The sequence below is a fragment of the Trachemys scripta genome, chromosome 10 (assembly GCF_013100865.1).
Source record: "Trachemys scripta elegans isolate TJP31775 chromosome 10, CAS_Tse_1.0, whole genome shotgun sequence".
NCBI lineage: Eukaryota > Metazoa > Chordata > Testudines > Emydidae > Trachemys > Trachemys scripta.
The window spans coordinates 49,780,476-49,794,527 of record NC_048307.1 but is presented as its reverse complement, the minus strand read 5'-3'; the positions used below and the strand labels follow the sequence as shown (position 1 = coordinate 49,794,527).

At 43.4% G+C, this 14,052-nt stretch overlaps 1 protein-coding gene across 2 annotated transcripts in view; it reads left to right on the top strand.

The window, feature by feature from the left end:
- The window catches only part of PSTPIP1 (proline-serine-threonine phosphatase interacting protein 1), a 92,408-nt gene that overhangs the window by 59,756 nt on the left and 18,600 nt on the right, over nt 1-14,052 (top strand). For both annotated transcript variants that reach the window (XM_034784613.1, XM_034784614.1), the window contains 6 exons: nt 586-620; nt 2,460-2,566; nt 5,893-5,955; nt 8,509-8,607; nt 10,284-10,329; nt 11,563-11,642. In XM_034784613.1, the coding sequence (XP_034640504.1) occupies nt 586-620; nt 2,460-2,566; nt 5,893-5,955; nt 8,509-8,607; nt 10,284-10,329; nt 11,563-11,642 (430 nt within the window). The remainder of the gene's footprint in view (nt 1-585; nt 621-2,459; nt 2,567-5,892; nt 5,956-8,508; nt 8,608-10,283; nt 10,330-11,562; nt 11,643-14,052) is intronic.

The window sequence follows — 14,052 nt, the reverse complement described above, 5'->3', positions numbered from 1 at the left end:
GGTCTTAATTTGGTTTCTTTAAAGAATTTGGAGACAGTACCACAAGGGGGTGCTACAGAAGTGCAGGAGGGAGGTAATGTTATACAGCCAATGCATTGCTCCTGCTGTGAGGATTACTAAGGAGTTAAAAACAAGATATACTAGCACTGATCTCTGACTACAGAGGTCTTACTTATCTCTGTCCTCAGAGATCTCCTCTTCTGGACTACTATTCCAAATATCAGTTATACTGGTCATTTGTATTTCCCTGTATTCATGTTCTCACCAAGACATTGGTACAGACAAGTTAATATTAACACGTGTAATAACGAATACTAAGGGGTTAAACAGTCCAGTGCACCAGGAGTTCAGAAGTCTTTAATTCCCTGCTTCATGAAGCATTTGATTGCATGGCCTAATGATAACCTATAAATGTAATCTCTCGCCCATTTGCATGGTCAATTTTTTTTGATAGGGCTATTAAAGGTTTTATTTATTTTTGTGTTTCTTTGAGGGTAAAGGTCTGGTAGTGTAATTTTTTTTTTTTTTAGATTCACAGTCTGTCATTAGGACATTATACCAATAAGTATGTGTTTGTTTTCTCAGCACTCTGAAGGCAGCATTCGAGGTCCTAAAGCAACGTAAGTTTATATCCGCCTTCCCATCCCTGTGGGAGTTCTTTCATGGATGGCTGATTTGTCCTGGGGCCAAGCCATCACTGAGGAAGACGGATTTTCTATTCCAAGTGTTTTACTGCCCATTATTTACACCCTTTACTCTAATCCACAATATACAGAGATGGGTATTCACAGGGATCACAATCCTCCTCAGTAGCTCCACATTTAGTCCAAATGCCCTTTCCCCAACAGCTTGCACTGTACCCACTATAATCCACTAGCAGAGGAACAGCCAAGCTGCCATCCCAGTTCCTTTGCTACCCCCCTTCCTCCTGAATTCCTAAGAAACCAAAGAGCCTTAAAACCATCTCCAGTTTTGGTCCTCAGGTCTCTGCACTGAGAACTATGCTTCCCCTCCCAGCCCAACCCCTTAATAAGGGAAGGGATTTCCTCCTCTTTTTGGAAACAGGATCCCAACCCCGCACCAATGAGTTGACCACACATGGCTGAAACATAATCAGAAAGGACCAGCTGGCCAATGAGTGACCCCTAGCAGACTAATTTGCTGTGTGACCTTGGACAAATTATTTAAGGCAGCATCTCCAGCAATCAGGATGTTTAATTTTCTATACCTCAGTTCACTCATCTGTAAAATGGGGGCTGTCATACACCCCCCAGTTGTAAGGTGCTTCAGATCCCCCCAGATGAATGACAGTAAGCAAAGGCACACCCATCTCACCAGCACAGTCGGCAGAAAGCACCCTTCGCCATGGTCACAACCTGGACACACAGAGACACTCCAGGGTCTAACACACTCAGATTGTTCGTCTGTGCTACAGACTGTGGCCGCACTCCCCTAGTTAGGGGTAATGATGGAATTTTTGCCAACTTTTTAGGCTGCTTCCCCAACACTTGCTCAGTCTTTCCTTGTTTTGGGCATAGACGACTAACCCTCATCTAAGCCCCAGGCTCATCAAAACAGCGGAATATGCACTCTCTTGTGCACCAAGGGCTAAATGCTAAAGTTTTTACACCCCTAAGACATAATAGTATAATTACCTAGTATACAATGAGGCGGTGCAGTTGCACACACTGCCTACAGTTTAGATAAAGAGGCCAAGATTTTCAAATGTGGCTAGAGATTTAAGGTCACTCCTGGTTTGAAGGGACCTGATTTTCAGAAAGGTGGGTGCTCAGCACTTTCTGACAAACAGGCCCTTTTCAAGACATCTCAAAGTTGGGCACCCTAAAATCACTAAGTATTTTTTAAAATCTTGGCCAGACATTTTAAAATTTAATTTCAAGAGTAAGATATTTCCATCTCTACTGAACCCTGCCCATTTTCAGCCCCCCTAATTGGATGATAGTGCTGGACAAGCCTGACTGTAATTGAGAAGTGGCTGACAAGAGAGACTGATTTCAAGCAGTGTGATGAGTGGGAAGGTGATCACAATGTGGATAAAAAACCTGGGGTCAATAGGGAGACATGGAGGGGGAAGAGCGAGAGCCCTTAAAAAGAAAGGGGAAAGATTGGAAGTGCGTGGTGGGAATATGAAGAAGTGAAAGGGGGCCAGCTAAAAGTATTTCTATTTACATTCTCCTGGCAAGTGTCAGAAACAGCAGCAGTTCTGGCCCATGTATGTTGCAGGCATCAAGGGGATTGTGATGAGTCCTATCCTCCATTAATTGATGAGATAATACAACGATCTGAATAAAAAAAGCCCTCCTTAAGTTTCTAAGACTGCCAGGTGCATGTAAGTAATACATTCATGCCACCTCCCAGTAAATACATGCTGAAAAACCTGACTTTGTATTTATTAGAGGCCTTTTCATTGACTGTCTATAAATTCTCATCTGCCTTAGAAATTGAAAATGTTGGAAACTCTCATATCCAACTGGCATTGATGCTGAAGGATGAATTGAAAGGAATAGAGGATTTCAGAGAAAGACAGAAGGAGCAACGAAAAAAGGTGAGGAAATATAAGAATTGTCAGACCAATGGCCCATTTATTCAGATAGGTTGTCTCTAGCAGTGTGCTATGGATGTTTCAATGCACGATAATCGCCCCCTTCCACCCAGGCTCCTAGCTAACTTGATACTGGGGTGAATCTCTCTCTCTCTCTCTCTGTGATCACAGCTGGTGATGAGATAATGCTCTGAACCTATGAAGACTGAGAGCCCTTGTCACTTTCTAGCTAATGTAACTGCAGATGCTATTCTTATTCCTGTAAGGGCTTGGCCACACTTGCGAGTTACAGCGCAATAAAGGAGCCCCGGGCGCCCTAGCTCACTCCCCGTCCACACTGGCAAGGCACGTAGAGCGCTCTGAATCCACGGCTACAGCGCTGCTGGTACTCCACCTCGGCGAGAGGAATAACGTTTGCTGTGCCTTGGCTACAACGCACGGGCGTCAGTGTGAACAAGGGGTTGGGTTACTGCACTGTGATCGTCCTCCAGAAACATCCCATAATCCCCTTAAGTCAAGTGACCACTCTTGTCATTGTTTTGAACTCCTGCAGGAATGCGGAAATGCCCTTTCAAAGCTCTGTTTCTGACAGCCGGCATGCAAGCCATTAGTGTGGAATGCTGTGAGAGAGAGGTGTGGGGGAGAATGGGGGGGTCTGCTGCTGTCTGAACTTACAAGACAGCAGGCTGACATGCTCTCAGCCCCCCCAAAACCCCACTCTCTCTCCCCCCACATACACACAACACACTCCCTGTCACACTCCACCCCACCCCATTTGAAAAGCACGTTGCAGTCACTTGCATGCTGGGATAGCTGCCCATAATGCACCGCTCCCAGTGCCGCAAATGTGGCCACGCCAGTACGCAAGGAGCTGTAAGTGTTGACAGACTGCAGTGCTTTCCCTACTGCGCTCTACGAAGGCGGGTTTAACTCTCAGTGCTCTACATCTGCAAGTGTAGCTATGCCCTAAGTATATAATCCCTTTTTAAAACTCTTGCTAAGCAGGTTGCTTCAGTAAAAATCCTGTAAGAGCATTGCAATACACTGAAATTGATGCAGTAACAAAAGTTTGTGCATTGTGTTGAACTTGAAGCCTAAGTAATAAGGTGATGAGTGTGTTAGAAATCCACAAGATAAATGATATTAATCTAGTATTCACCAGAGGTGTTGTATTAAAAGAACCCAGCTATGTTCAAGCCAGCTTTCATTCCCTTTGATCCTCCCAAATTCAGCATCCTTTGAACAAGGTATCTGCTAAGCGAGTGACAATGTTAATTTTTACACCCTCTCTGGTTCTATCTGGAAATAAATAAAGGGCGTGGCCTTGCCACTGAAAACAATGATGGTTTTTGGCAGCCATGCAAAATTTCCACATCCCATGCCCCTTTAAAACAAAACAGGACAAATCCAGGTAGTTCCAAGTGCACCAACCTCATCATCTCTATAGCACAGATGGGAACTTAGCCAATGAAACACTCCAGAATTTCAGAGTGGGTAAAAACGATCCTGTTTCTGACAGTGCTGTTGTCTGATTTTCGAGCTCCACAGCTGCTTCATGAAGCACATTCAATTTAGACACAATTCCATGTCTGTTTCATATTTGAATCAGTATTTATCTTCTCCACCACCCCATTTACTACTTGGAGAGCTGCATGGAAACAGGGGCTGTATCTTTTTGAAATAGTTCTGCATTGGAAGCCTTTAAGAGAAACCTTTACTGGGAGCAAGGCAAAGATCTCTTCTGGATTCTCCATGTCAGTTGCAGGTTTTTCTTTCGGTCACCCATTGGCTGGCTGCCAAGAAAGTAGCACTAGAGCAAACCATGCCAGCATTTCCGGTGATCTCCCAAAACACAGCAGTGTGGGTCTTTGTGCTAGCTCTGCAACAGCAACATTCTGGACTGCACCATTTGGCCCTTACTCAGGCAACACCTCTGTTGGCACCAGGGGGAGTTTTGCTTGAATAAGGTCTAAAGACTGCAGAATTAGACTCCCCTCCCCATGGGCGGCGGGTGAACCCTGGGCTCGGGTGAACCCCCACCCGGCCTGCTGAAGCCCAGAGGGTCCCCGCATATGGCCGTCATCACCCCTCCCCCAGCCCTGGAGCGCCGGACAGACAGGCGACGTGGCCTCTCCCAGCCCTGGAGCACAGGCCAGCCCCCATTAGTCCCTGCCACAGGGGAAAGAGCTCCCCACAGCACAGTGCCAGGAAGCAGGAAGGGCCCTGGGGACGGAGCATGGGCAGGGCCACCCAAGGCTGTTTGGGGAGGCTCAGCCTTCCCCAGCTTTCAACACCCGCCGTCCATGCCCCTCCTCCCGCCACCTTCTCCAGGGAAGAAACCCTGATTCCCAGCATTTCCCTGACATCATGGATGAGATGATCTAGACATTGAGTTCAACACAAGGCTCAAACTCTTTGCTACTACTTCAATTGCAGTATATTTTAGTGCTCCGGCAGGATATTATAGAAGTAACCTTCTTACCCAAATTTAAAAAAAGGGATTAAACACTTACAGCAGTAATCAGCAGCCACCTCAGAAATCCATTTTTTTTTTAAATCAGAGAATTTTGGAGTTTTTTAATCATGGAAAACTAGGATCTCTGGTGATCAGCCAAGGCTGTTGGGAGAGAAGCATTACATATATTGAAATTTCATAATCTGAAACAAAGCCATCTGTGTTCAGATCAAGCTCTGTTAAAAAGACTGTGTCATGGGATGAGAGTCATGTCTGGCTGCCGAATAGGAAAGGCTCTTGTTTTTAAGCTTGGAGCTGGGTATTTCAAACCATGTCAAATTGAAGAAGAGGAGGTGGGACCAATGCCCTTCAAGCTAACCTGCTGATGCCCATGGAAATTAGGTAGAATATAGTCATTTGACAGAGGTAATGGGATCTGTTATTAATCATACAGGATATGCTCACATTTGGAATGGATAGAAGTCCTTACTCAGCAAGGTGGGGCACTAGTTTGACTGCACAAACACAGCAGCAGCAGCACAAGATCCTATCCCAGGGCTTGTGCTGTTACGCAGAACTCGGCTGGCAAAGCTTATGTACAGTGTGACTGGGTGTTATGCAATTTAAGCTTCTTCAGATAAGTAGAGAAAACGAAGACCTATCCTCTTGGCTATTAATGGAAGCCACTGAAGCAAAATGATCTTGGATTAATTTTTCCTAGCTTTGCACTGTGTCATTTAGAAGGGCGTGAGTTACAAAAGCAACATCAAGGCATTTTCTGCACAGGAACATGGTTCTTAGAAATGGTGAAACAATTGCTCTTCTAATCCTGCCACTAAAAGGAGAAATGTTTAGTCCTGTGTGTTTCTTACAGTACGAGATTGCAATGGAACGTGCGCAAAAGAGCAAGGTGTCCCTTTATAAGAAAACAATGGAGGTAAGTTATGTGGTTTAATAATACATTCATCCAGTTGCACACGGAGGAAAATTAGGGTGGGAGGGTGAAATTTTCATTGCAGACAATATCTTAAAGGAATGTCAAGAACATGATGAAATAAAGTAAAGAGTATGTGTTTCCAAGCCATAAGGTTAAGACATGGAAACATGTTTTCCCTGCCACACCTAGTTAAAGGTCTCTTACAGCACCTTGAGGGTTAACTTTGAGTTACTGCCACCGTTATTTCTGTTTTCAACAAATTTACAGGCTAAGATTTTTTTTTTTTTTGCCATTCAGCCTGGCCTACTCAGCCTGGGGATCTGAAAGTCAAGTGAATTCCTACAGGCTCATGCATCATCACCATCAATGAAGATTCTACAGGCCAAGTGCGACCTGAGGATCACTTGTGCAACTCCAATGGTATAAACGATGAGAGAATTTGGCTCAGCTGTTGAACTAGATGGCAACGATGATGATGCATGAGCAACAATGGAATTTAGTGCCCTCTGCTGGAGTTGTTAACTTTGGAGGGCTAACTAGAGTGAAAAGCAGGGAAAACCTATTTTGGGCTGAGGTTGGCATCTATAACGCTGGATAAACACGGAGAGCAGCTCTGTTGATTAAGTAGTGCCATGTCTAGAACTAGGAAAATGGTCATGTTTTAAACTCCACTCTGATAATGATGCCAGCTACCATCACCCACTCGTTCAGTTTTCAAACCAGGCACCTTTGTGCTTTCTCCCATGCTGCCTCTATCCATGGGAGGTGCTCCTTGTCAAATCCATAAAATTAACTCCTTATTCTCCTTCAAATCCCTTCTTACAACTCTCCTTTTCCTCGATGCCACAAAAAACTTGATGACAGATAGGCAGCTGGTGTTTTGAGGCCACTGCCTACCATGCTGATTAGTATTGTTTTGTTAGGCTTCCCCACGTTTGCTATACCCACCTGGTGTTTCTTGTTACCTAAATTGTAAGCTCCTGGGGGGCAAGAGGAAGAACTGCCTTTTTGTTTTGTGTTTGTACAGCACAATGGAGTCCTGGTCTGTGAGTAGGGCACCTAGATGCTACTGCAATGCAAATAACCACCAACCATTTTAAACAGGACCTTGCACCTACTGTGGACAGGGCATGTCATATTTAAAAATGTGTTAAACTGGTCATGGTTAACCCTGTAGGATGCCTGGGAGGCAGTGTGGTCTACTGGATAGGGCACTGGTCACTGGGACTCAGGAGACCTGGCTTTTGGTTCTGAAACTCACCTGGTGTGTACTTTGGGCAAGTCATTTCCCCTTCTACCCTTTGTCTGTCTTGTGCATTCAGTAGAGCTGGTGGGAAGTTTTCAGATGGAATGTTTTTCTGTTGGAAAATGCTGATTCTTTGAAAATGAAGCTTTATAGTTTAAATGAAACTTTGACCTTATCAAAATGCCTTTTTTTAAGCGTTTCCTTTTGATCAAAAAGAAACATTTCTATCAACCCAAAACAATATTCTCTCTCCCTCTAACTATTGTTTTGCATGAAATTTCAATCTTTTTTGTTTTGTTCCATTTCCCCTCCCCCCTCAAAATTGCAGAATTTCCCAAGAAATGGAAAATCCAATTCCCATCCAGCTCTAGTATTTAGACATTTAATGAGAAACAGTCCCTACCCTGAAGAGCTGTGTGGCTGTACAGTGCCCTGCTCAATAGGGCATCTAGGCATCCTGTCATAAAATAAATAATTACAGTGACTAGTGTCAGGACCACATATGGGGATGTTGGAGCGGGTTGCTTGGTGTGCTGCTCATTTGATATGTCAGCATCCAGGTTGCTTTTTCTTCTCTCTTTTATGTCCATCTATGATTAGGTGGGCAACAAAAATGATTAGGGGTATGGAACGGCTTCCATATGAGGACAGATTAATAAGACTGGGACTTTTTAGCTTGGACAAGAGACGCCTAAGGGGGGATATGACTGCGGTCTATAAAATCATGACTGGTGTGAAGTAAGTAAATAAGTAAATGTTATTTACTCCTTCTCATAACACAAGAACTAGGGGTCACCAAATGAAATTAATAGGCAGCAGGTTTAAAACAAACAAAAAGAAGTATTTCTTAACACAGCGCACAGTCAGTCTGTGGAACTCTTTGCCAGAAGATGTTGTGAAGGCCAAGACTATAACAGGGTTCAGAAAAGAGCTAGATAAATTCATGGAGGATAGGTCCATCAATGGCTATTAGCCAGGATGGGCAGGGATGGTGTCCCTAGCCTCTGTTTGCCAGAAGCTGGGAATGAGTGACAGGGAATAGATCACTTGATGATTACTTGTTCTGTTCATTCCCTCTGGGGCACCTGGACCTTTGGTCTGACCCAGTATGGCCATTCTTATATCAATTTAATATTGTGCCCCTTTCAATTTTAAAATTTAAATTAATGTTTAAAAGTTTTTAAAATGTAAATTGTTCCAATCTAATGCCTGATTTGTTCCCCTTGCCTGCAGAAGAGACCATGTCAGGGTGGAGAGGGTTATCTAGCCCAAAAAGAAAACATTCTTTTGAATTTATTTTAATGCAGTCGAAGAAGACCTACGAGCAGAAGTGCAAGGATGCAGACGAGGCTGAGCAGGCCTTCGAGAGGATAAGCGCTTCAGGCAACCAAAAGCAAACAGAAAAGGTATCGGAAACCACTGTGCTATTTAAGCAATGGTAGCAGACAGCTCTGTAGTTTTCATAGACAATCCGCTTTGCATCAGAGCTTGCACATTTCAGAGGCTGCTCTCTGTTCTAATAAACATTGTAAAATTCACTAGGAAATTTTCCTCCACAGATAGGCTGTGCCTTTTGAGCAATCAATAGAATTGGAACAAGTTCATAGTTGCCTGTGTTTTTAAAAAGCATGGGAGGCTGAGAGATTTAGGGAGACAATTGGTATGGCCTATCATTAGAATGCAAATTCAGTTTCTTCCTGAATCAAATTATTCATAAAAATGAAAGGAAAAGTCTGAAACATATTAATCTGCTGTTTCCACCTTTGGATCCCATGTTAACCAAAGTAGGTACAGTACCTTGCATTAAATGCCCTTTCTTTATCAAACTGTCTCCTGGTAGATAGTTTAGTTTCATCGGAATTTACAAATTTGAAAATAAATAATTGAAAACAAGACATTTCAATCCCTCATTGCATCATCTTACATGTTTAGCTGACAACCTACTAACCTTTCATGAGAACATTTTACAATGAAGCAGATGGAGAAAAAAATAAACTAACTCTCTTTTTCTCCATAAATTCAGGGTAGCGTAAGCAGAGATCCAAACTCATCTTTTTTTGCAGGGGAGAGGGGAGGAGCAATCTAAAAATGGCATTAGAAATATGCATTTTATACCCACAGTGTTCCAAAAATCTTCCACAAGTCACAAGTTAGATTTTATTTATAGTGGGTGAAATCCTGGCCCCATTCAAGTCAATGACAAAACTCCCATTGACTTGAATGGGGTCAGGATTTTACCCAGAACAGTCCTAGGGTGGCTACTTACTTACTTACTTACTTACTTACTTACTTACTTACTTACTTACACACACACACACACACACACACACACACACACACACACACACACANCACACACACACACACACACACACACACACACACACACACACACACACACACACACACACCAGCTGTTTAACTCTGCAGAGCAACAGCGAACAGTTTAGGACAGTTTTTGGGGGAATTTCTTGGCCTGTGTTATACAGGAAGTCAGACTAGATGATCACAGTGGGCCCTTCTGGCCTTGAAATCATGAATGTGTTATTGGAAACAGCCAGGAAACATTAGCGTTCAGAACATAGTGTAAAAGTTTGACAGTGTTCCTTTAAAAAGTCTGGTTACTTATCTCTGAACGGTACCCGAGGAGATGAGGAATTTCAATTGCCATTTATTTCTATTTATAAACTTCTGTTACACAGCAGTATTTTGAACGTTCTATAAAAGTTATCTATCAGTGGGAACAAAAATGGGGCCAGATTCTGCAAACACTGTTTTTTAAAACAAAATAAGAAAGTAGAGTCTTTGCAAGTGCAGTACCTAGGACCAGGGCCTCCCCTTGGTCAAACTGTCATAGCTATATTGAAGTCAATGGAGCAATGACTATTTACAGCAGCTGCGGATCTGGCCCCTACTTTGAATAATGCAAAGTCAATGGGATGATTTGTAGCAATAAACTAAGTAGCAATTATTTGCAGGGACAGACACTTCATATTTTATCAGGGGGATTTTGTGACCTGAGGGGGAAAAAAATATGAAAATGGAAAGGGCTTAATTTCAATGTTTTCTTTTTATATTTCAGAGTCAGAACAAAGCCAAGCAATGCAAAGACACAGCCAATGAAGCAGGTACCATTCTACATAAAGTCTAACACCCAGTTGATTTAACGGCATGCTATCAAGAGAGGGAAAAACAAACAAACAAAAAAAACTCATGTATAAAAATGCAGATTCCTAAAGACTCCTAAACTAATGAAAGTACAGTTAAAGGCAACTATCAGCTACTTTAGACCCCAAGTTTACATTCCACTAAAGGAAGATAAATATGATGCTGCATATACTTAGGAGATGCCCTTTATGTATTCTACAGTTTATTTAAAACACTTTAATAATGGGGTTTCTTTTCCATTTGTTCTTTAACATTGTTTGGGTCCTCAGCCACCCTAACCCAGGGCAAGGAAGACGTAGGTGTGCATGCTTACACATGGGCAAGCTAGTATGGCTATGTTCTCTGAATCCGGCTATGAGCCCAAACTCAGGGAGGGTACATCTACACTGCAGCAGGGAGGTGTAATTCCCAGTTCAGGAGATGGATGTGCACTAGCTCAGCCTACAAATAGCAGTGCAGCCGAAGTGGCACGGATGGCGGCTCGGGCTAGCTGCTGAAGTACATACCCAAGGGGTCGGGTGGGATTGTACTTGGGCAGCTAGCCTGAGCAGCTGCCTGTTGCACCTTCGCCACAATGTGATTTTTAGCATGCTAAATCAAGCAGAACTTTCACGTGTTTGTCTCCTCTGCCAGTTGGGTGGGTCCTTCTGTATCCTTCTTGGGCACCTGGTTCACTTAGGACAGTGGTCCTCAACCTTTCTCGTCTGGCGGGTGCCAGACAACGAGCCGCAGAGGACTGTGGCGGCGGACGAGCATCCGCCGAAATGCTGCCGACAAGCCGCATCGGCGGCATTTCGGCAGATGCTCGTCCGCCAGCCAGTACGCGGGCGCACTTAGACCCCCTGGCAGGCGCCATGGCACTCGCGGACCCCTGACTTAGGACAATGCTATCCTACAATATCACTCAAGCCTAAGAATCCATGGCTGCTATCAACATACACATTGTCCAGTTGAGATGTTTGTGGCATACTGGTGGGCAAGTCAGAGAGATCATTCTCTCCAGTAAAAATACCATGAACTAACCCAGGCATCTTTCCGCTTAACCAGGTTCTATTATACTATATTCTGTAGGATATAGGTTAGGGCTATGTTTTACCAAAGTAAAGTCACACCATACCTAACAGGAGGAGATGTGGGGCTCTGTATTATTTTTTCTCAGTCAGGAAGTTTCCATTTCATCTCTCTATTTACAGAAAGGGCGTACAAGCAGTATATAGAACAGCTGGATAAGGCCAGAATGGAGTGGGAGAAGGAACATATCAGCACCTGTGAGGTAAATACTTTGACCTTTGGAATCATTTGTTTGTGCATTTTTTTATTTTACTCACTCACGGATCTCAGTCCCAGATGCAGTGTTACCGCTGAGGGATCTGATACATACTGTTGATGGTCTGTGATTAGCTAGAGATGACTGCTGCAAGAGTACACTTGACAGTACCATGGATTTAAACTATAGCTGTTAGCTTTCTGACTTGCTTATGCGTTTCTTGCTTGCCCATTAAATTTAGGTTGCCAGATCCTCAGCTGGTTTAAATTGGCATAGTTACAGCAGTACGCTTCCCATTTCCACCAGCTGAGGATCTAACCCAGGGTGGAATATAAGATCCTGCTAGTTTTAGGGCTGCCTTATTTAAATCAAAGCCAAATTAAACCTCTTTCTCAAGTGACTGATTAGAAGCACACAATTTAAAAGTGCCTGAACACCAGTTTAAGTCCAGGAGCTACCAACTCTTCTTAGCCCACAGAGAATTTGTTTGTGGTCCGCTTCTGTATGCTTGCCAGGTATTTTTACATCAGCCCTGCCTCCCTGTAGCTTTCACTTTCTGGAATTCTCCCATAGCTGGCATGGCAACCATTCTACAGAAATGGTGTCAAAAAATCTGAAGTTTCCTCTAAGATTCAGATTTCCTCCCCTCCCCCCTTTCCATCACTGCTATACATATCCCAGACTGGGAGTGCTCTTCGGAACCTGGCCAGAGCCTGCCCGCTGCAATTAGTACAGATTTATCACTCTTCAGCAAATGGAGTCATTGAGTCCCTTCTTGATGTGTTTGTGGCTAAATCCAGGACTACTAAATTTCTAAGGGGATTCTAAGCTAGCAATTTATGAAAGATGTATATAAAAACCAGTATTTGGACATGCGCATATGTAGTTGGCATGTTAAGTTCACCATCTACATCAAAATAATAGTGTCTGTTTTAATGAACTGATGCACTTGTGAGCAATAGAATAGTTGTTATGCACTGCAAATGGCTTCTTGTGTTCAGAAGTCCCTGTAGTGCTTAACTTTAGCCATATGCTTAAGTACTTTGCCCAGTTGCTGCCCCAAATGAAATACTTTCTCTCATTCTTTCAATCTCTTCTTAAAAGCTACTTCTCCCAGAAACGCTTCCTACCCTTTTCTTTTCACCAGCTGGTTTCTCCACACCCTTCCTTAGTTGTGCCATGCCTTATTTCTTACACAATGAGATCTTTAGGGGACAGGGAATGTATCTTACTCAATATTTTGTAAAACGTTATATGTACTTAGTTTTGTGGTGGTATGGATGTGCATCGTAACAAAAGTAGGGAGCAGATGGCTAGAAGAGTTTGAGCTTCCCACACCTTACAGAAAATAAATAAGCACATTCTATTTAGAAGAACAGTTCAGCTTAGAGATCAATTTTATTTCTGACTTTGCTGTAAAAATAGTTTCTCCTCTTGAATCCACACTGAAAGCTGCATCCCCCCCCCCCCCCAGCTCTGCTAAAGTATTATGACTTCAAGCAGAGGAAGAAAGGAGCAAGTGAACTCAGAAGAAACAAAAACTCTGTTCTGCTACGCAAATAGTCCAACAGTTTCGACATACAGTATTTTCCCAAAGCTTTCCATTAGGGGATTACCTGTATTATAAATCCAAAAAGCTTGTCCCCTCATCTTGTTACAACAGGATTCTGGGTTCTAAATCCTTGGGATCATTTGCTATTCAAATCACAGTGCCGTCCCCTTCTCCTCTTTCCCCCTTTATTTTTTGTCAGGGAAATGTTGTTAAAGGTTGGGTTAAACTTTCTTGAAGCTTTGAGTGTAACCCACGACCCTTCATTAAGATAGCAGGAACAGTTAAGCTCCTTTGTGAAATAACAGCAGTCTCCGAATCAAAATATAGGCACGTGACACCATCCAAATCAAAGGCACACCTAAGGCTGTGATGGGTTCCCCCGCCCCCCAGGGTGACTCCTGGAACTGGGGTATCACTGACCTCGCCTGGGTTCCCTTTACACTGTATTGCTGTGCATACCTTTCAAGCCCTCCCTCAGGCTTTAGAATGCCCTTTACCAGCACACATCCAGGTAGGGACACATCCAGCTGCAGCTTCACACAGATGCTGAGATCAGCTCTGCATGGGAAGGCTCAGCTGAGGAACTGCCCAGTACTGAAGTGCACACCCCCTCCACTCGAGGGTAAACCCAAAATCATACCATCTTGTGCTGCACAGAATTCTGTGCAGTGCTAGCTCATGAAATTCACCTCCTCCCTCAATGTGGAGAGGAATAGACACAGCTTTCTTCCCCAAGTTATGATTTCCACACACACTGGTTTTAGACAAAAAACCCCAAGTTTGTTAACTACAAAAAGATAGACTTTAAGTGATTATAAGGGAAAGCAAACAGATCAAAGCAGACTACCTAGCAAATAAAACACA